Source organism: Coccinella septempunctata, chromosome 9, assembly GCF_907165205.1.
Source record: "Coccinella septempunctata chromosome 9, icCocSept1.1, whole genome shotgun sequence".
NCBI lineage: Eukaryota > Metazoa > Arthropoda > Insecta > Coleoptera > Coccinellidae > Coccinella > Coccinella septempunctata.
In genome coordinates this window covers 17,117,730-17,141,802 of record NC_058197.1, presented here as the reverse complement: position 1 = coordinate 17,141,802, position 24,073 = coordinate 17,117,730, and the positions used below count along the sequence as shown (strand labels likewise).

General features: G+C 38.7%; 2 protein-coding genes across 2 annotated transcripts in view; one reads left to right on the top strand and one right to left on the bottom strand.

Moving 5' to 3' along the window:
* Nucleotides 1-24,073, bottom strand: part of LOC123319913 (innexin inx7-like) — a 43,021-nt gene that overhangs the window by 10,099 nt on the left and 8,849 nt on the right. The gene's annotated exons all lie outside the window — the stretch shown is intronic.
* On the top strand, nt 9,737-22,227 carry LOC123319912 (T-box transcription factor TBX10-like). The gene is made up of 8 exons (XM_044906992.1): nt 9,737-9,915; nt 11,238-11,364; nt 11,768-11,998; nt 12,290-12,446; nt 12,550-12,705; nt 12,818-12,885; nt 20,571-20,647; nt 21,262-22,227. The coding sequence occupies exons 1-8, from the start codon at nt 9,834-9,836 to the stop codon at nt 21,615-21,617; spliced, it is 1,254 nt and encodes a 417-aa protein (XP_044762927.1). The 5' UTR covers nt 9,737-9,833; the 3' UTR covers nt 21,618-22,227.

The window sequence follows — 24,073 nt, the reverse complement described above, 5'->3', positions numbered from 1 at the left end:
TGTTGGCCATTGCTGTTTTTTCCGTCGAAAGGGCGATGTTTCGTCGAAAATTATCGTTATAAAATCTTAGTGTGCTGCTTCATTTCGATGTTTTCTTTCCCAAACCCTAAACTTTTTTTATAGGTAACTTTTTCCATTACATCTTGAAATTTTTTCCATTGATTATTGTGGGAAATTTTTTATACAGTTAGGGAAAAGCTGCTCTTTCAGCATATGTATCACATTGAGATGTATCATGATTTCCCTGGAAGATACACGACTCGAAAGTTGTCTTTCGAAAAATGCCAAAAAGATGGGGTCAGTTAAAAATTCTTCAGGACCGAACGGTTCGACCAAAATGGATGAAATTCTCAGATTTATTACTAGAAGAGTTGCTCTTTCAGAATATCTATAACATTTAGATCTACGATAATTTTTCTGGAAGATTAATTCCTCTAAAGACGATCTGCGAAAAATTCCCAAAAAGATGGGGCCAGTTAAAAATTCCTCAAGACCGAACGGTTTCGCCGAAATAGATGAAATTCTCAGATTTATCCCTAGAAGAGTAGCTCTTTCAGAAAATGTGTCACATTTAGATCTACGATAATTTTCCTGGAAGAAAAACTACTCGCAAATTGACCTTCGAAAAATTCCCAAAAAGATGGGGTCAGTTAAAAATTCCTCAAAACCAAACGGTTGCGCCGAAATGGATGAACTTCTCAGATTTATTACTAGAAGCGTTGCTCTTTCAGAATATCTATCACATTTAGATCTACGATAGTTTTCCTGGAAGATTAATTCCTCTAAATACTATCTGCGAAAATTTCCCAAAAAGTTGGGTTAAGTTAAAACTTCCTCAAGACCGAACGGTTGCGCCGAAATAGATGAAATTCTCAGATTTATCCCTAGAAGAGTAGCTCTTTCAGAATATATGTCACATTTAGATCTACGATAATTTTCCTGGAAGAAAAACTACTCGCAAGTTGACCTTCGAAAAATTCCCAAAAAGATGGGGTCAGTTAAAAATTCTTCAAAACCAAACGGTTGCGCCGAAATGGATGAACTTCTCAGATTTATTACTAGAAGCGTTGCTCTTTCAGAATATCTATAACATTTATATCTGCGATAATTTTTCTGGAAGATTAATTCCTCTAAAGACGATCTGCGAAAATTTCCCAAAAAGTTGGGTTAAGTTAAAACTTCCTCAAGACCGAACGCTTGAGCCGAAATAGATGAAATTCTCAGATTTATCCCTAGAAGAGTAGCTCTTTCAGAATATGTGTCACATTTAGATCTACGATAATTTTCCTGGAAGAAAAACTACTCGCAAGTTGACCTTCGAGAAATTCCCAAAAAGATGGGGTCAGTTAAAAATTCTTCAAAACCAAACGGTTGCGCCGAAATGGATGAACTTCTCAGATTTATTACTAGAAGCGTTGCTCTTTCAGAATATCTATCACATTTAGATCTTCGATAGTTTTCCTGGAAGATTAATTCCTCTAAATACGATCTGCGAAAATTTCCCAAAAAGGTGGGTTAAGTTAAAACTTCCTCAAGACCGAACGGTTGCGCCGAAATAGATGAAATTCTCAGATTTATCCCTAGAAGAGTAGCTCTTTCAGAATATGTATCACATTTAGATCTACGATAATTTTCCTGGAAGAAAAACTACTCGCAAGTTGACCTTCGAAAAATTTCCAAAAAGATGGGGTCAGTTAAAAATTCTTCAAAACCAAACGGTTGCGCCGAAATGGATGAACTTCTCAGATTTATTACTAGAAGCGTTGCTCTTTCAGAATATCTATAACATTTAGATCTACAATAGTTTTCCTGGAAGATTAATTCCTCTAAAGACGATCTGCGAAAATTTCCCAAAAAGATGGGGTCAGCTAAAAATTCCTCAAGACCGAACGGTTGCGCCGAAATAGATGAAATTCTCAGATTTACCCCTAGAAGAGTAGCTCTTTCAGAACATGTGTCACATTTAGATCTACGATAATTTTCCTGGAAGAAAAACTACTCGCAAGTCGACCTTCGAAAAATTCCCAAAAATTTGGGGTCAGTTAAAAACTCCTCAAGACCAAACGGTTGCGCCGAAATAGATGAACTTCTCAGATTTATGACTAGAAGCGTTGCTCTTTCAGAATATCTATAACATTTAGATCTACGATAATTTTTCTGGAAGATTAATTCCTCTAAAGACGATCTGCGAAAAATTCCCAAAAAGATGGGGCCAGTTAAAATTACCTCAAGACCGAACGGTTGCGCCGAGATGGATGAAATTCTCAGATTTATTACTAGAAGAGTTGTTCTTCGAGAACTTCATAGAGATATTTTCTTGAATATCGAGAAATGATTTTATTTCCCCCTTCAAATAAGATTAAGTTTCAAAGTAATTTTTCTTCAAATATATAGTTTATATTACAATAAAGAGAATACATCTGGAAAGATAAATACTTATTGATACAAAAAAAAGCTTCAACAAAAAACTATGCTACAGAAAATGGTGATCGTTGATCAATTATATTTTATACCATGATAGTTTTGGCTGGTCATATTAGCGTTCTGCAATAAAAACCAACAGTGTGCGATGGTTCAAAAACAGTTCTGAGTATCGTCAACCTTCCTCCAAACAAGAATGTCCAAATTGGTCAAAATTTGACGGAAAACCTGTCGACTACCTGTACAAGTTCTTACAATGAATATTCAAAGGTGCACGAGTTTTTCCCCTTGAAAAACGCTTCCCAAGTGAAAACCAAACAACTCGCAAGCATCCCCATCAGCCAGAGAAAACCAGGGGCGACTATATCCTCAACATCCAGACTATGGACGGACAGGAGAAAATTCTCCTCCCTCACCTTATCGTACTTCGCTACAATCTTAGAAATTATCCCGGATTGCGACAACTGGAGCAATTTCCCGTTGAACCTGGGAAAAACAGGGTGACCACGCTTGAACTGGCCGAAGATGAAAACGGTGGTTGTAAGCTCGGGTAACTGCTTAAGTAACCATTTACCGGTAGCGTTGTCCATCAGACTGTCGTCGAACCTGGACTTCCTGACTCCCTTGAAGGATATCAGGTCCTTCTTGAAGGCGGTCCTGAAGAAGCATTCGACGTTGTAATCGCATACGTGTTCGTGATTCTTCAGGTATCCACGCAGCCTCTCGTCATCCTCCAAGATTCTCTTATAACCTGGTGGTATTCCAACATCCAAGTTGCTCTTGATGATATCGTCTATGTCATCTATCGAAGATTCATAATTGACACCGTTAAGAATGTAGGTCATCTTAGTCTTGACCAGATTGTTGAAATTGACGGCCAAGAACAACATAAGAACGTTCAAAACTTTAACGTAGGTTCGTTCAGATCCAAAACTATATCCTTGCTCCACGATGATGGTCAGTACGCCTACAAAATGACGTTTGAACCTTCGAGTTCTTCGAGACTTGGAAAATGTTGAGGAAGGAACTGAACTCACTACACCAATCAATATCATCGAGACGATCCAGAAGATCCAGGACTCGACAGAGAAAATGGTCAAGAGATACTTCCACCTCGGTAATGGTATGTCTCTAGGTGCAAAGAGTGACACGTAGTCTTGGACGTAAGAGATTGTATTATCCATGAAGTTGTTACGAGAAGCGTATGTTTTACCCCCAAAGAAGACATCAGCATCTGGAGAAAACAATTCGTTGGATTTCCACTCTGCTAACTTGAAAATAGGTCTGATGTTCAAATGGTCGAAAAGCAACTCGTATATTTCTATCTCGATGCCTTTCAGTTCGCACTCGATGCATGTAGTATAGACTTTATGTGTATGATACTCTAAGATCAGAGATGTTTTCCTCCAACCCCTCTCAGAGTAAAAGGGTAAACTGATGGGTGAACTCTTGGATATACTTCCACAATTCCCAATCTTCACCAACTCTTTATTAACCTTGTTGTGTTTCCCCCAAGTATACGTTGATATTTCCCCGTCTGTATCATTCAAAAAAATTGCGTTCAATATGAAATGAAACGATAGCAACTCCAGGAACTTCGAGGAAAAATTGGAAGCTACAAAAATAAACGTTGCCTTTGGGTTGAAATCGTAATTGGTGTTATTGGCTAGAATCTCCACCAACTCGTATAAATTTTGCTGTCTCTCTTCGACGACATAAACACTGGGTTTGTGGTTCATGAAGATGTAATCCTGATTTTTTTCGTAATTGGTTTGGACAACAACGAAGTTGTACCCACTTTTACCATTCACGATGTTGACGTAGTTTTCTGGTGAAATGATTTTTTCCACCATTATATTTACACATTGGGTTAACAAAAGTGTGCTTCGGACTTTGGTGAATGATATGTACATTAGGATTTTTGTCAGATCACTGGGTAATATGAAATGGACAAAATGAAACTGTTACTCATATGCTGATAAGTTTTCTATTCGATAGCTTTATGGAATGAATCCATTTGTTTAAGCTTTAATGATATTACACTTGGACTAAGTATGAGGGTTTAGTAGAAAAAACAATTATTTCCTTTAGTTAGGAAAATGGAAAATTTCCATTCTGAACCTGAGAAAAGGGAAAATAGTCAACCATTAATCCCTACTGAAACTTGTTTAACTTTTCCTGGAGGAGAAGTGTTCGTTGATCTTATCTCTTGCCTGCCATATATCTCGAAATATTCGATAAAAAACTATGGCTGTAAAGTGCATTTTTCTTCAAGAATCAATGGCGCATATAAGGGTCACATATAAGGACTCGTACAAATATTTTAACAGTAGATTCTTCAGGTCAAAAGAAACACTTTTTGCTAAGAATTTGAATTCGTTTCTATTCGGTCCTGATAATAAGATATAGCTATTTAAGTTTTTATCATGATCTATGCCACCCCTGAAAAAATAAATTCCTCTCAAAATAACAAGCTCAATCTATGACACAACATATCTCTGGATCTTTTAAACAGAGCTGTATTCAGCCAAAGTACCCAATTTTTCATATTTCACAGTTACTTTTTTATTTTTGAACATCAAATCACTCGAAAACTGGGCATTATACCAAAAAATATTCACAATACTTTATTTTACAAAACGTTCAAATATTCATTAGATATTAGCATCCAGTTTCAAAGTTGGGTTCTTTAAATTTTCATTCGATAAAACCGTTTGTGAGATAGAACTAAAATTAACATTTTTTATGGTTTTTCAACAGCCTGTATCTTTTAAACCGAGCCGATTGTACTGCATAAATGACGCTACAAACGACCAAGGATTATGTTGTTCTAGTATCTAGAAAATTCTAAAAAACAACTTGAAAATACTCTCGTTAACCATGGTAACACCCTTAAAATGGATTTCATGAAAATATCTTCTGTAATTCTCCGTATAATTTTAGGTGAGGTTAAGAAAGAATGACCCTTAATACTCTGATTTCTACAGTTTTACTCATAACGTGAAGTTCAATACACATTTCTTGAGTGCTGTCCAAAATCCATGAAGCATTGAGATATGTAAAAGACGATTTCGATAAAATCAATTACACACACAGCTTTAATATTTTCGTGAGTGTATAAACTAAATTAACCTCCTCTATCTTTAAAAAACACTTCCCAAATGAAAACGGTGCAACCAGCGACCATCCCTATAAGCCACAGGAAAGCAGGTGCAGCTATGTCTTCAACATCGAGTCTATGAACATCCAAAACAACATCCCCATCATCCCTCACCTTGTCATACTTGGATACGATCTCGGACACTATTCCAGATTCAAACAAGTGACGCAAATTCTTGTTGAACACGTGAAAAATAGGATGACCACGCTTGAATTGACCAAAGACCGAAACAGGGATCTTAAATTTGGGTAATTGTTTGAGCAACCATTTCCCGGTCGTATTATCTATCAGACTATCTTCGAATCTCGATTTCCTAACTCCCTTGAAGGTTATCAAGTCCTTCTTGAAAGCGGTCCTAAAGAAGCAGTTCATGTTGAAATCGCACTTGTGCTTGTGGTTTTTCCAGTACTCGTAAAGACGCTGATCATCCTCCAAGAACCTCTCCATACCTGGAGGTAGCCCTATGTCCAAGTTACTCTGGATTATATCCTCTATGTCATCTATGCAAGACTCGGTATTGACACCGTTCAAAATATAGGTCATCCTCGATTTAGCCAGGTTATTGAAGTTGAAGGCCACGAAGAACATGAGAACGTTCAAAACTCTGATGTGGTTCAGGTCAGATCTGACGCGATGGTTTTGCTCCAGTATCAGTTTCAGAACCCCCAGGAAGAGGTATTTGAAAACTGGAATTCGTTGGGCTATGGATGAAGGTGAAGATGGAATGGCACCAACTAGAGACATAAGAAAGATGGTGCCGATCCAAAATAACCAAGTAGTTGGGGTGAATATCCTCAACATATATTTCCACCTTGGTAACGGACTTTCTGTTGGTACGAAGAACGCCAGATAATCATCCACGTAAGACATTGTATTATCCATGAAAAAATCACGTTGTGAATGTATAATTCCTCCAATATAGATGTCGAAGTCCGAATAAAAAGCGTCTAGCTTTTGGATATTCTCTTTGGACAAAAAAAAACGTGGTTCGATCTTCAGATGGTCGAGGATCACCTCAACTATTTCTATCTCTAATCCTTTCAGTTTACATTCAGTGCCAGTAGTGTACAATTTGTGCGAATGATACACTACATCAACTGAGGTATTTGTCCAACCTCGTTGGACGTTAGTTGGTAATCTGACAGTGCTGGAAATATTGAAACAACTTCCAATCTTCATCACTTCGTCATTTACCACATTCTGCATCCTCCAAGTGTAAGTAGATAAATCCCCATTCAAACTATTCAAAAAAATTGCCTTCATCACGAAATAAAACGAGAGCAACTCCATGAATTCCGTGGAAAAATTGGAAGCTACAAAAATAAACGTCGCCCTTGGGTTAAAATCAAAGTTCGTGTAGTTAGCTAGAATCTTGACTAACTCGTATAAACTTTGGTGTCCCTCTTCGATGACATAAACGCTGGGTTTGCGATTCATGACGATGTACTCCTGATGTTTCTCGTAATCGGTCCTGACACTAACAAAGTTGTACCTGGTTTTCCCATTTACGACATTCACGTAGTCCTGGTGTAGAAGGTGGTCCTGGACTAAAAAATTCACGCAATGGGTGAAAAAAACTGCCCTTTGGGCCTTGTACACATTCATCGTTGTTTTCCTCGATGCTCTGGGCGTCATTATAGATTGGCTGATAATTTCCAAGGTGATATTTCACAGGGATATTCCATTTGTCCTGATTACAGTTTTGGCCACACTACGACCAGCTATTTAGGTGGTAAAAACTGTAATTTCCTCGTTCTATAAGAAAATGAATAATATTCGTTTCCGAAGTAAAGGGTCAACCAGCAATGGGTGATTAATTGAAATGGATTTCAGGACTTTCTAACCTAACTAACAGCTTTTTCATGAGTTTCACATTACTGGAATTCCATGTTTTTCAGTTGAGCCAATTTTGAATTTAGATACCTAAATCTTAGTGCCACTCATCTCTTCCAAGGTTTCCTCAAGCTTCGAATGATTTTCTTCAATGATAGTCTGCACTATGGATCAAAAACCATCCCTGAAATACAAGTTTCCTACCACGAAACTACCAGACTTCTTCCCACTAAAAAACACCTCCCAAACGAAAACCACGCAACCTCCAAGTACCCCCACGAGCCACAGGAACCCAGGGGCAACAATATCCTCAAAATCCAGCCTGTGGACAGCCAAGAGAAACACCTCAGGATCCCTCACCTTATCGTACTTCTCCGAGATCTTCGTGACAACACCGGCTTGCAACAGGACCTGCAACTTCTGGTTAAACACGGGAAAAATCGGATGACCACGTCTGAACTGACCAAAGATGGAGACGGCTGTCGTGAGTTCGTTCAGTTGTTTCAGCAACCATTTCCCGGTGGTCTTGTCCTTGAGGCTATCGTCGAACCTGGATTTCTTGACGCCCTTGAAGGATATCAGGTCCTTCTTGAAGGCAGTGCGGACGAAGCACTCCACGCCGAAGTCGCAGACGTGTTCGTGCTTCTTCAGGTATTCCTCCAGACGTTGGTCGTCTTCCAACAATCTCTTTATACCCGGTGGTACCCCGATGTCCAGGTTGCTCTGGATGATACCGTCTACGTCGTCTATCGAAGATTCGTAATTGACGCCGTTTAGAATGTAGGTCATCCTTGACTTGACGAAGTTGTTGAAGTTGACTGCGAGGAAGAACATGACAACGTTTAAGACCTTGACGTAGGTTCGCTCAGATCCGAAACTATGTCCTTGCTCTAGGATCAGTTTAAGGACGCCTAAGAAACTAGATTTAAACCTCCAGGTACGATGAGACTTGGAAAAGGTTGATGGAGGAACTGAGCTCACTGCAGCCATCAAAATCATGGAGCAAAGCCAGAAAATCCAGGTATTTACAGTGAATATAGTCAAGAGGTACTTCCACCTTGGTAATGGGATATCTCTGGGTACAAACAGTGCTATGTAGTCCTGCACGTAAGAGACTGTGTTATCCATGAAATAATTACGAGGAGGGTAAATGATTCCTCCAATGTAGACATCAGCATCACCCTCTCTTTCTTCAGACAAATTAAAAATGGGCTTGATGTTCAAATGGTCGAAAAGCATTTGGTACATTTCAATTTCAATCCCTTTCAGATCACAATCGTTGCAAATGGCATACACTTCATGGGTGCGATATACTATAGTGACATTAGTTTGGCCCCAACCCCTTTGGAATGGTAAATACATCGGTGAACTCCGAGAAATGTCTGCACAACTACCTATCTTCGTCAACTCATCATGCGTCCTCCAGGTGTATGTTGATAAGTCACCATTGGTACTATTCAAAAAAATCACGTTTGTTACGAAATAAAACGAAAGAGACTCCATGAGCTTCGGGGGTAGATCGGGGGCTAGAAAAATGAATAGAGCTCTTGGGTTGAAATCGTGGTTTGTGCTGTTGGCCAGAATCTTGATCAAGTCGTGTAAACTTTGATCTCCCTGTTCGACGATATAAACGCTGGGTTTGTGATTGATGAAGATGTAATCCAGATTTTTTTCGTAATTGGTTTGGACAACAACAAAGTTGTACCCACTTTGTCCATTAACGATATTGACATAGTCCAGTGGTGAGATGATTTTTTCGACAATTATATTTAAGCATTGCGTGAAAAAAAGTGTGCTCTGGACTGATATGTACATTATTGCTTTTGTCACTATACTGGATGATTTAGAGGGAGGAAAATGAAACAATTATGGATCTGGTGATGAATTTTCAATTTGATAGATGCAGGAAATCAATCCACTTATGTGAGCTTTCACGTTATTTCAGATTGAATGAGGAAAAACTATTATTTTCTAGAATAGGGTGTCATCCACTCAGGAAGGAAGGAAATCAACCATCATCGAGTAGTTGTAAATCGGTTTATTAATTTTCCTGAAATGCATCATATCATGTGAGCTTTCAAGTAATTACAGTTTCGACCAGAATAATAATATGTAAATATGGAGGAAATCCAAATACAGGGCAAGTCTTTGACTCGTACAAATATTTTAACAGTTGATTCTTGCTGTAAAATCAAACACATTTTTCCTATACCATTTATTTCGAAACGGCTTGGTTTAAATGATACAGGCTGTTGAAAAACCAAATCTCACAAAACGTCTTGAACATAAACGAATATTGTAGTTATAATTTTTTTTTTTAGTTTCAGATCTTCCTCATTTGAATTTTTACTGGAATGAGCTCTGGTTTCGTCCGAAAGTAAATTTCAAGAATATTCAACCACATAATCACTCAAAAAGGATGAGCTTCTCTACGCCATACTGTTATGGAGCAGAAAACTGGCAGTATTCAACCGCAGTTGAACCAATGAAGCAAATCGAAGGTTAGATCTCGAATTTAGTTAATGAAAGTAGTTGATAAAAACGACAATATTCACCAATTTTCGTCTACCCAGTCGGACATATTATCCGAGATGAAATGGCATGCGTTAAATTGCCAACATACATCATTATTTCACCCGTCGCAAACACCACATAAATCAGTGGATGATGCTACAAATTCCCTATGTGTTTAACTAATGAGCACCGGGATATTTATGGGAATATCAAGGCGACGTGTATGGCTCCCCGTGTATATTTCTTTTCCTTTTCGGACGCGACGTTAATGATCGCCCAGAAAAGTTGATTTTTTTTCATATTTTCCATACCTATGAGTGTATCGATGTGGAAAATTATGTTCAATTATGCCTCATTTGTTAACAATTGTTGACTAGATATCAAATACAGGGTGAGTCTTTGAGTCGTAAAAATATTTTAACAGTAGATTCTTGAGGTTACAAAGAACACTTTTTTCCTTAACCGTTTTTTCCAAATCGGCTCGGTTTGAAAGATACAGGCTGTTTTATCGAATGGAATGAATTTCGGAGTATAGTTTTTCATTTATTTGATGAATGTTTTTCGAACATTCGAAGATATCATCCACGTCTTCCAGATTTCTCATTATGACCATTACGTATCATAAAAATACCAAAAATTCAAAGAACCCAACTCTTGAAACAAAGTTGGACACTATCTAATGAATATTTTAACGTTTTGTATAATAAGAGTGTATTTTCTCGTATACTGCAACGTTTTCGAGTAATTTGATATTAAAAAATTAAAAAGTATCTGTGAAATTTGAAAAATTGGGTACTATGGCTGAATACAACCCTGTTTAAAAGAACCACAGATGTGTATTGTCACAGATTAAGCTAGTTATTCTGAAGGAAATTTTGTTTTCAAGGGCAAAGCACATTATGAACAGTTAAAATGGTTAAAAATTATCTTTTCATCAGGACCGAATATAAAAAAATAGTGTGAGAAAAGAGTGTTTCTTTCGAACTCAAGAAACTACTGTTACTATATTTGTACGAGTCAAAGACACAGCCTGTACACTCTTGGACGAACAAGTTCAGATTTTTGTAATTGACGATAATGAAGTTGAATCATCCACTCGTCAATTGAATTTTTTTTAAAAGCTTACAGTTGACTGTATGTAATTTGGTTACTCCCAAAACATGTGTCAGAGAATATACCAACCTCAAATTTCCTTTTCTCAAATAACACGACAAATATTGAAAGCTGAAAGCAGGAAGATTCGGGAATTGTATCTCTCTAATTAACCAAAAAACCAAGAATTAGCCGATTTATGAATAAATTCTTCCAGCATGCCTTCAAACTGCCGGGAAAGACAGAAAAGCATATTCACCGTTGGACCATGCCGACAGAATGCCCCAAGAAACTGAAGAAAACGAACAGAACAACAACGGTGGTCACATCAAATCGCATCTTAGGTGAGTATAAATCATGACAACACAAAAAAACACCACCAAAAAATCTTCGCGAAAGTTAATACTCACTTGTTTGCTGACCTCTGCTACGTCGCCGTTTTCGCCAAAACCCTCAGCTCAGGAAAAATTTTACTGACTCCATATCCCCATCCCTACACATTCTTGATTATTACGACCACTTAACTACAAATCACGTTCTTAATCCACTAAAATCCAACGGATTTCGTGAAGAATAACTGAGGGAATTGGCAACTACGGCGACGTAGTCTAGGCCAGCAAACAGATGAGTAAATGAGATCAACGTCTATCGCCTTGGCTGTGCCTAGGCAACCAATTTGAAGGCACGACAGTTTTTCATCCTTGGTGGCTAAATAACTATTCGATAAAGTTGATGTTCTCCTTCCAGTTTATCTGCTATGAGTCCAGTTCTCAGCAATGCAACAGCAATCCTCGAGATGAAACATCTATGGGACGAATTTCACGGTCTGGGCACGGAGATGATTGTGACTAAAGCTGGTCGCCGGATGTTCCCAACCTTCCAAGTGAAACTGTGCGGACTAGACCTCCACTCCGACTACATGCTGATGATGGACTTCATACCAGTGGACGACAAAAGATACAGATACGCTTTTCACAGGTAGGACTTCAACCTTCAGCCTACTAGCCTTAAGAGATCGATAATACCCTAAAAAATCTAATAATGGTCGCTTAGATAAGTGAAAAACACTCCAACAAAAACAGCCTCAAGTGCCAGTTTATATATCTCATCGCTTAGAAACATATACTCCTCGGTATCTCTTCAGTAACTAGCAAAATATACAGAAAATAGTCACAGGTGGTCATCAAATTCAACAAACAAAACTCAACGAACACTTTATAGAAGAAACGGATAAACCAGCGCTACGTTCACACAGTTTTATTGTTACAGTTCCAGTTGGGTGGTGGCTGGCAAAGCGGACCCAGTTTCCCCTCCCAGGATCCACGTCCACCCCGACAGTCCCGCCACTGGCGCGCAATGGATGAAACAGACGATATCCTTCGATAAACTGAAATTGACGAATAACCAACTGGACGACAACGGACACGTAAGTTGCAACCGTACTCTCTAGGCATGCGCTACATTCGAGCTCCATCCGGAGATCCACACCGCTGACGCATGCGCATCTTAGCATTCTCGATTCCTTTCAGATCATACTGAACTCGATGCACAGGTACCAGCCGAGGTTCCACGTGGTCTATCTTCCCCCGAAAGGTAAACAGGGCGAACAGAACGGCGATAACTTCAAGACGTTCGTTTTTCCCGCGACTACGTTCACGGCAGTGACGGCCTATCAGAATCACAGGGTGAGTGAAATTCACTGAGGGTAGATGGGTCGAAACTAGGAAACAGCCCTTTTAGATTTAACTGAGCACGAAAGACAGGAAGATGAGTGTTGAAATTTTTCTTTCCTTACAGATAACTCAGTTGAAGATAGCCAGTAATCCTTTCGCTAAGGGATTCAGAGATTGCGACCCTGAAGAAAGGTGAGAATCCTTTATTTTCCATAATTTTCGAGAAACCAACGAACAATTACTCCTACAAGATTTAAACTTTTCGTCATAACGCCCAACTCATCAACCCAATGTTTATACAAACTGAAGTTATTGGTCGAAATCCTGAATTCAGTTAGAACATATATAAATAAAATATAAATATTCGGATTCAGAGTGATACCTACTACGAAAGCTGTTATTCATTCCGTTCAAAACGCGAATAATAAATCCAAGTTTATTGGACATATCAAAAGTGGATGGATATCACATTGAGACCATCAAATATTTATCCGGAGCTCACGAGATACACACTTGTTTATTTCTTCTGGTTTAAATTTAAATTTGTGCAGTGAGTTATGTTACAAAACCGCGGACGATGAGACGCGAAAACAAATACGTGGCTTCTTGTGGCTCCAATCGGCCATCCTCCTGTTGAGATAAGTCAAGAGGGAAGAGTTGAGCGTTTGTAGAAAAAACACGGTTGAGATGTTCATTATTAGGTTCGTTAATGATTGTTTTCCGTTTGACTGTTGAAGCATTGGCGTAATTCGGTGTTGTAATGTCTGCGGCGGGTCAGATGAGCGGTGTGATTGTTGTGACATTTCAGACCACTGATCCATCTTCGAATAGAGTTTTGGCGTCAGGAATCGATCATTATACAATATTGGAGCAACTTATTCGATTTATGAGATCGATACCAACCAATTCGGCCTCCACATACCCAATTAACCATGAAATATTCGAATATCCCGAATAGATGACACAAAAAAAACCCCAATTAGTCTCGTTACGACATTCCGACTTGAAAAAGCTCTAAAAATCCCCAATTTCTCGAAAATAGCCGAATGTAAGGTATTCCAGAAGCGCCTTAAGGTTGCCATTACCCCCCAGTCGTCCGCGGCCGCTTCTATTTCCGTAACTGACACCGAGAGCTGAATTAATAGCCAGAAAATATTCGGCCACATCCATCTCGGAGTCGCTGTCTCCCCTTACAAATGAACGGGAATATCTAAAATACAGACTGGCAATTAGTAGTAGTTGGCCCTGGAATGACTGCCGCTGAGCGCGCGTCTCTGCGTCGAGTGTGTCGTCCTGTACGGTGGTACCATTAAAAAATGATCAGCGAAACACGTGATTCACTGTCTAGAGTGTTTGAAATCTTTTTGGGAATATTTGGTAGAGAGCAACTCTTCTGGTGATATATCTGTGAAGTTCACCCATCTCGGCGTAACCGTTCGGCCTTGAAGAAGTTTTAACTGACACCATTTTTTGGAAAATTTTCGAAGGTCAACTTACGAGTAGTTTTTCTTCCAGGAAAATCATCGTAGATCTGAAAGTAATATATATACTGAAAGAGCAACTCTTCTAGTTAATAATCTGAAAATTTTATCCATCTCGACGCAACCGTTCGGTCTTGAGGAAGTTTTAACTGACACCATTTTTTGGAAATTTTTCCAAGGTCAACTTGCGAGTAGTTTTTCTTCCAGGAAAATCATCTTAGATCTGAATGTGATACATATTCTGGAAGAGCAACTCTTCTAGTCAATAATCTGAAAATTTTATCCATCTCGGCGCAACCGTTCGGTCTTGAGGAAGTTTTAACTGACACCATTTTTTGGCAATTTTTCCAAGGTCAACTTGCGAGTAGTTTTTCTTCCAGGAAAATCATCGTAGATCTGAATGTGATACATATTCTGAAAGAGCAACTCTTCTAGTCATAAATCTGACAATTTTATTCATCTCGGCATGACCGTTCGGTCTTGACGAATTCTCAAGTGAAATTCGAAATTTTTGAAAAATGACATTTCCAGGATGAAAATCTAAACGAAGGGAGATATGCTTTCGAAACTGTTCGCAGTAGATTCAGCGTGTTCAAAAACCTATATTTCCATACCAAAATTTCAAATATCTGGCCCTATTTAGGAGAAAATCATTTTTTTTGTTTTTCCACTTTTCATTTTCGAGTTGACTTCGAAGAGCTCTCTGGAGTGTAATTCTCTATTGAAGCATCAACTGTTTGGTTTTCCAGAATCTTCAGTACATATTCTATGCACTCCATATCCTAGGATAGCAATAGAACTTCCTGATTTTCAGACAGAGTAGCATATAGGTCATTTTAGGGGGGTCTAACCCCTTGCTCATTTTTGACCCAAAAAATCGAGATTTTCGAAATCGAGTTTTTGTGCTAGGGTGGAAGCCTAGGCAACGCTGATTATATAACTGAAAATCCTAAATGGATCTGTCGAATATAACAGGAGATATCGCAGATTGAAAATTGGCAATTTTTGAAAAATGCCATTTCAGAGATGAAAATCTAAACGAAGGGAGATGGGCTTTCGAAAATGCTCGCGATAGATTCAGCGTGTTCGAAAACCTATATTTCCATACCAAAATTTCAAATATCTGGCCCTGTTTAAGAGAAAATAATTTTTTTTGTTTTTTCACTTTTCATTTTCGAGTTGACTTTGGAGAGCTCTCTGGAGTGTAATTCTCTATTGAATCATCAACTGTTTGGTTTTCTAGAATCCTCAAAACAAATTCTATGCACTCCATATCCTAGGATAGCAATGAAACGTCCTGATTTTCAGACAGAGTATCAAATAAGTCATTTTAGGGGGGTCTAACCCCTTGCTCATTTTTGACCAAAAAAATCGAGATTTTCGAATTCAAGTTTTTGTGCTAGGGTGGAAGCCTAGGCAACGCTGATTATATAACTGAAAATCCTAAATGGATCTGTCGAATATAACAGGAGATATCGCAGATTGAAAATTGGCAATTTTTGAAAAATGCCATTTCAGAGATGAAAATCTAAACGAAGGGAGATGGGCTTTCGAAAATGCTCGCAATAGATTCAGCGTGTTCGAAAACCTATATTTCCATACCAAAATTTCAAATATCTGGCCCTGTTTAAGAGAAAATAATTTTTTTTGTTTTTTCACTTTTCATTTTCGAGTTGACTTCGAAGAGCTCTCTGGAGTGCAATTCTCTATTGAATCATCAACTGATTGGTTTTCTAGAATCTTCAGAACAAATTCTATGCACTCCATATCCTAGGATAGTAATAGAACATCCTGATTCTCAGACAGAGTAGCAAATAGGTCATTTTAGGGGGGTCTAACCCCTTGCTCATTTTTGACCCAAAAAATCGAGATTTTCGAAATCGAGTTTTTGTGCTAGGGTGGAGGCTTAGACAACGCTGATTATATAACTGGAAATCCCAATTGGATCAGACGAATATAACAGGAGATATCGCAGATTGAAAATTGCAATTTTTGAAAAAATGCCATTTCTGAGATGAAAATCTAAACGAAGGGAGATAGGCTTTCGAAAATGCTCGCAATAGATTCAGCGTGTTCGAAAACCTATATTTCCATACCAAATTTCAAATATCTGGCCCTATTTAGGAGAAAATCATTTTTTTTGTTTTTCCACTTTTCATTTTCGAGTTGACTTCGAAGAGCTCTCTGGAGTGCAATTCTCGATTGAATCATCAACTGTTTGGTTTTCTAGAATCTTCAGAACAAATTCTATTCACTCCATATCCTAGGATAGTAATGGAATATTCTGATTTCCAGACAGAGTAGCAAATAGGTCATTTTAGGGGGGTCTAACCCCTTGCTCATTTTTGACCCAAAAAATCGAGATTTTCGAAATCGAGTTTTTGTGCTAGGGTGGAGGCTTAGACAACGCTGATTATATAACTGGAAATCCCAATTGGATCAGACGAATATAACAGGAGATATCGCAGATTGAAAATTGCAATTTTTGAAAAAATGCCATTTCTGAGATGAAAATCTAAACGAAGGGAGATAGGCTTTCGAAAATGCTCGCAATAGATTCAGCGTGTTCGAAAACCTATATTTCCATACCAAAATTTCAAATATCTGGCCCTATTTAGGAGAAAATCATTTTTTTTGTTTTTCCACTTTTCATTTTCGAGTTGACTTCGAAGAGCTCTCTGGAGTGCAATTCTCGATTGAATCATCAACTGTTTGGTTTTCTAGAATCTTCAGAACAAATTCTATTCACTCCATATCCTAGGATAGTAATGGAATATTCTGATTTCCAGACAGAGTAGCAAATAGGTCATTTTAGGGGGGTCTAACCCCTTGCTCATTTTTGACCCAAAAAATCGAGATTTTCGAAATCGAGTTTTTGTGCTAGGGTGGAAGCCTAGGCAATGCTGATTAGATAACAGGAAATCCCAATTGGATCAGACGAATATAACAGGAGATATCGCAGATTGAAAATTGCAATTTTTGAAAAAATGCCATTTCTGAGATGAAAATCTAAACGAAGGGAGATAGGCTTCCGAAAATACTCGCAATAAATTCAGCGTGTTCGAAAACCTATACTTCCATACCAAAATTTCAAATATCTGGCCCTATTTAGGAGAAAATCATTTTTTTTGTTTTTCCACTTTTCATTTTCGAGTTGACTTCGAAGAGCTCTCTGGAGTGCAATTCTCGATTGAATCATCAACTGTTTGGTTTTCTAGAATCTTCAGAACAAATTCTATTCACTCCATATCCTAGGATAGTAATGGAATATCCTGATTTCCAGACAGAGTAGCAAATAGGTCATTTTAGGGGGGTCTAACCCCTTGCTCATTTTTGACCCAAAAAATCGAGATTTTCGAAATCGAGTTTTTGTGCTAGGGTGGAAGCCTAGGCAACGCTGATTATATAACAGGAAATCCCAATTGGATCAGACGAATATAACAGGAGATATCGCAGATTGAAAATTGCAATTTTTGAAAAAATGCCATTTCTGAGATGAAAATCTAAACGAAGGGAGATAGGCTTCCGAAAATACTCGCAATAAATTCAGCGTGTTCGAAAACCTATATTTCCATACCAAATTTTCAAATATCTGGCCCTATTTAGGAGAAAATCATTTTTTTTGTTTTTACACTTTTCATTTTCGAGTTGACTTCGAAGAGCTCTCTGGAGTGCAATTCTCGATTGAATCATCAACTGTTTGGTTTTCTAGAATCTTCAGAACAAATTCTATTCACTCCATATCCTAGGATAGTAATGGAATATCCTGATTTCCAGACAGAGTAGCAAATAGGTCATTTTAGGGGGGTCTAACCCCTTGCTCATTTTTGACCCAAAAAATCGAGATTTTCGAAATCGAGTTTTTGTGCTAGGGTGGAAGCCTAGGCAACGCTGATTATATAACAGGAAATCCCAATTGGATCAGACGAATATAACAGGAGATATCGCAGATTGAAAATTGCAATTTTTGAAAAAATGCCATTTCTGAGATGAAAATCTAAACGAAGGGAGATATGCTCTCGAAATTGCTCGCAATAGATTCAGCGTGTTCGAAAACCTATATTTCCATACCAAAATTTCGAATATCTGGCCCTGTTTAGGAGAAAATAATTTTTTTTTGTTTTTCCACTTTTCATTTTCGAGTTGACTTCGACGAGCTCTCTGGAGTGCAATTCTCGATTGAAGCATCAACTGTTTGGTTTTCCAGAATCTTCAGAACAAATTCTATGCACTCCATATCCTAAGAAAGTAATAGAACTTCCTGATTTTCAGGCAGAGTAGCAAATAGGTGATTTTAGGGGGGTCTAACCCCTTGCTCATTTTTGACCCAAAAAATCGAGATGGATCTCTCCATCTACATGCGAATGAAAAATGTTCAGCCAGAAGAATAATGATGAAGACGTGAGAAAAAGTCACCTTTAATCCGAGTGAAGAACCTCTTCCATGTCCCGAGTTGCCTCATCCTGAACGCAAATAAAGATACCTACATGTTTTCCATCATCCACAACGACGTAGAGTATTTCTTTATGGCAGGCCGAACAATTAACCTCACTTACGGAACCTCTAAATCACCCCAACCGTCCTCATATCTTCGCTTTAATAACAAACAGAAGTCGTGGAACGCGATGACTTCAAGACGCCATAGGTAGTCGAAAATAATAATAAAAGTCCGCATAAATAAGGACCCTCTGCCTTACTCCCAATAATTTCGGATAATTTGATCGTAAACACTGTCGGGCAGTTCGTTCGGCTGAGTTATTGGTGTTTAAAGTCCGCGTGACAACTTTGAAGTGTGTTTGGACGTTGCGTGGAAGAAGTTTACTTTGTTTTATTTTCGGATTCGTGAGGAGTTCGATTCGCATTTTGTCCTGACTACATCTCCCTCACTGGCGGAGAAACGTTGTGCATCTCTGAGACCACAAAAACTAAGTTTCTAACCCTCTCCAGGTTTGGCAAACTGCATTGGTTATAGTTACAGTTTAATGGGTGGGTTGCAACCCAATACAACCTCAAGGTCTACTGTGCCCTTCGTCAGAGTTGTTCTCACAACTGCACCAGCCCTCCAGCTTCAGAATTCCTATGACTTCCAGTATCTGATAGAAGCTTCAAGAAGCTTAAGTCCTCATTCCTCTTATAATTGTCTAATCCAAGACTTTCCTTGCGCAGGCTTGCAATGGCAAGGCATTCAGTAACAAGGTCAACTGGAGTCTCCTTCTTTTTCTCACAAAATCTACACTTGTCAGCTTCTGATGAGCCCATTCTCATCATATGCTTCCTAAAGCGACTTTTCCACCGTGACTCATTCCTACTCAGATCCAAATACTTCTTCAATCTTGCAGTTTCAGAATACTGAAGGAACTTTTTGGAATGATCCATTCCTGGATAAGGTTTCTTCCTTCTCCAGAAACCCTTTCTTATAGATGCATTTTCCCGTACCACATAAAGGTTCTGGGCCAACATGTGGCCTCTGGCAAGTGTATTGCCCTCATCAATCCAGAGTGTCCTGGAACCCAGACCAAGGAGACCCTCTTTTTTCTTGCCACTTGCCGAGTGGTTTACGTCTAAGCACCTTTCGATTGAAATCGTTGTCAGTAGAGCGTAGAAACGCTAGTCTACTAGTCACTGGTTTAAGCGACCCGAGGAAGTGGAAGAGCAAGTACAACAACAGTCGCAAAAGATCGGCAAGTAGGGTTTAATGCAGCATCTACTGCTAGGAGAGGTTATATAGCTTCGATTTAAGGCCAAGATCCAACAAGCACTCACGATTCACTATGAAACAATGGCGTATATATAAGATATCGTTGGGTTCTCCAACTTGCGCAGATGGAGGTCCTGTCTGGTCACGGATGAGTCCAGATTTCGTCTCTTTGAGTATGAAGGGCTAATGTGGTGTGGCGAGAACAGGTTCAACGGTAGTGTCCTCAGTTACACCGCTTATCTGACCCACCGCAGACGTTTCAACAGTTAGGCAATGCTCTGGCGGACATCCGGCAAAACATTCCTCAAACTTTCATCGATACCTTCTTGACACAATTCCGAATAGGTTTAGAGCACTACGAAGAGCTAGTTAAGGTCACACTGGATGTTGAACATTGGTTTCAAGACGTTTGTAACAGGAGAAACCTTCTTTAAGCCTGCAGACTCCACCAGATAGAATCTTCCAATTGTTCTTTTCTCTACTATGTTGTCGCTTTAAAGCATTATTGCTTACTGCTGCTTTAACAGGAAGGTAAACCATATGAAGACACCTAACTTGATGCTTCAGTGGAATTCCACTGGTTTTAATCGCATTCTCAACAGTATTGAAGTACTGACGTGTTGCACCAAATATTCCCAAATACTGTGCGATTGTCCTTGCTCTTGTCATATTGAAAGTAATCTTTATATTTGTTGCAGTTCCTCCGATATATCTCAGGCTAGTCAACCCAGACAGAAAGCACCCAGATTGACGCCAACAAGTTGTTTGATCAAAGGTAAGTGGATCGTAAAAATTTGAATCGAAGAAATATCCATTTGGACCATGAAAACCTGAACGAAGAGAGCCAGTCTTCCAATTTTCATTCCAATGATCTATACAGGGTGATCCATGTCGTATTCCCAATGAACTGTGAAGAAAGTCCATCGGCCAAAGTCTCAACATGCAAATTTTCATGATGGTTAGGTATTTCCATAACAAACTCTCGGATAACTGTCTTCAATTTCCCATCATCGAACTCCGACTGATACGGACGTCCCATAAACAGTGAATCACATCGAATTTGCCTTCCAATAAAGCATCCATAAGAGATTCCACTGTTTACATAGCAGTGAATTTATGTCAATCCTTTCTGCCATAAAACGACCGGGGCACTTAGCCTAAACTAAATCATCTTACGTCTCGGGTATAATTTATAGCTTTGCTGGAATTTCGGGGCCATGTGCAGCCGAAATTTATAAACAACGTCTCAGAGATTGACTCGAGACATCCTCCAATGATTTGTTGCACAATCTGTATAGCTCCAACAGTAAACCAATACATAAATTGGAAATTCCTGCCAAAAAACCCTTCAAAAGAATCGAGAACACTAATCACCCTTTCTGTTCACAGATGACGACACTCAAGAGGTCCTGCAGACCCAGGACAACCAGCCGACCCATCCCGGTCTGTTCCAGAACAGGTACCAGAACCAGACGCAGAACTCCGCCATCTTCCAATCGAACCTGCTCAGCGCCGGACTCAGCGCCATCGCCCAGCCCTACTCCGGCGAACTGGGCCACTACGGCCCTGTCTACCACTCGCACAATCTGCTACACTACAATTCCATGTACGGCAACGACAAGAATCTCAGATCGGGCAGTTTCGGACGTGGGATGTACGGGAACTATTCGGGATTCTACGGGAACAACGGGAATTTCAGGAGTACGGCCCTGCATCCCAACACGTACGATTTCACGCCAAGATAGGATTGGCGTAACAGATCGATATTGTAAATGTAAATCTGTGTGGAATGTGAATGTTCGTGACATATCCTTGTATTATTCGTAAATTTTTTTTATACCCTATATAGGAGGTTGCCTAGGTTGATTTTCCAAAAAAATTGTGATCTGAATACTTTCGAAGACCAGTTGTCTTCAATTTCAGAAGTTTATATATCCTTTGCTAAGGAGAGTGCGAAAATATCAAGTATTCTTCTTATATGTAAGAGAAATATCATTGAAAATTTTGTTTTTATTATACTGTTCGATATATTTCGATTTCCATTCAAAATACACGGTGTATCTCAGGAAATATTCATCAGAGACCCATAATCCATAGAATATTTGTATCATCTGAGGAATAAGATCCCGATTTAAGGAACCTTATTCACAAACACCCTGTATACTAAATACATGTAGATATTCGATTAATATTTATTATATTATAGACTTTATTTTGTATTTTATCCCTAACTTTTAAGATATTATTGTACCTTACATTTATCTACTCAACTAATACCAAAGTGAAAAGATGTATAGAAAACTAATTGATAAGAAAAATTTCCAGAAAAATAAATATTTATATTTAGATATAAAAGTTGTTTTATTATGATTTTTGGAGAAAAATTCCCCTGTTTGCAATTAAATCTAGTAAAAAAATATGCAAGCATATTCAACAAACATTGTTGAAAGAAGGATCAATTATTCAAAAATTCAAAACTGATATTTTGGATAGCTACCATATTATTGACTTGATTCTACCAACTCTACGATAAAAAAGTAAAAAATTCGTAATGGAAAAATCGCAAATGGTAAAAAAATTGTCGCAAAAACATCCAAAAACGTATACCTAACCTCCTATTTTCACCTATTTTTACCTTAGTAATGGTATACCCTTGAAACTGCCATTAAATCAGCTATCCCACGATGCGAGGATATACTGGGTGTGCTATTTGAAATACTTGAAAGTAGAAGGCTGTTTTCGGTATAAGCAGAAGTTGCAGAGGTCCAAAAATATTCTAGGGGAAAAGATAGTTGTAGAAAACCCCAGCATGGAAATTCAAAGCAGAAAATTGTGATTAGTTTTCCATAAACAACTAACAGCGTCTAACAGCGCTGAATCACCCTGTATCGATCAATTTTCACCAGACACAGGAAGGAAATACGCATCTAAATGTCCACGTATTGAAGTTGAAAAAAACACCTCCACATCCACAGGTGGATCCAGAATAGCCTGACAAACGTCGACCATACGCAAAATCCATCATATAGAAGATTCCCGATTCCTGTAGGACTAATACGATTCCCATCAATCATTCTACGACTTGACAGACGGAAAATATCAAAAACCGAGCCAGATATTCGACGTTAAACTCGTAAATATCATAGAGCGTGACAGCGTAGGCTGTAATAAAAACAAAGACTATCTTGGCGGGCCCGAAAAAGTGATTAATTAGTGCTGCTGAGGGCTGGCTGGGGCGGGAGATGCGCGCGGGGTCCCGTAGACGATCCGATTGATTGATCACCTTCCTTCAGGGTGGCGGATCTTGCGAATCGGATGCTGTAACGTCATCCCGGATGCTGAGTTTCCACGTGGGAATGTCCCATGTGGATGGACATTTGTTTAAATAAACAAACTGGTCGTCAGGAGTTGAAGATATTGATGTTTTCAGGAGATGCATATTTTCCGAATCGTCTTTATATTTTTTTCAATTATACAGGGTGTATAGTTATCAGAATGAGCCATCAGGTTAGTTGTATAGCAGGTCACTTGAAAAAATTGTTGTATCGTGGGATTTGTACGACTTGCAAGTCGGAATTCTGATACATGTCAGAATTCTGACTTGCAAGTCGGAATTCTGAGATGCAAGTCAGAATTCTGACTTGCATGTAGTATATGTATACTAGAATTCCGACTTGTATCTCAGAATTCTGACTTGTTTCTCAGAATTCCGACTTGTAACTCCAAATTCCGACTTGTATCTCAGAATTCTGACTTGTAACTCAGAAATCCGACTTGCAAGTCGTAATTTCGACTTGTATCTAAGAATTCTGACTCGCATGTAGTAGATGTATACTAGAATTCCGACTTGTATCTCAGAATTCCGACTTGCATCTCAGAATTCCGACTTGTAACTCCGAATTCCGACTTGTATCTCAGAATTCCGACTTGTAACTCAGAAATCCGACTTGCAAGTCGTAATTTCGACTTGTATCTAAGAATTCTGACTTGTATCTCAGAATTCTGACTTGTAACTCAGAATTCCGACTTGCAAGTCGGAATTCTGAGACTTGTATCTCAGAATTCCGACTTGTATCTCAGAATTCCGACTTGTAACTCCGAATTCCGACTTGTATCTCAGAATTCCGACTTGTAACTCAGAAATCCGACTTGCAAGTCGTAATTTCGACTTGTATCTAAGAATTCTGACTTGCATGTAGTA

Bases quoted from the DNA above. Each gene is read 5' to 3' on its own strand.
- LOC123319912 (XM_044906992.1), top strand. From the start codon at position 9,834: ATGAGCTTCTCTACGCCATACTGTTATGGAGCAGAAAACTGGCAGTAT. The intron at 9,916-11,237 runs GTTAGATCTCGA...AAATTCTTCCAG, and splicing joins ACCAATGAAGCAAATCGAAG to CATGCCTTCAAACTGCCGGG. The intron at 12,886-20,570 runs GTGAGAATCCTT...TATTTGTTGCAG, and splicing joins GATTGCGACCCTGAAGAAAG to TTCCTCCGATATATCTCAGG.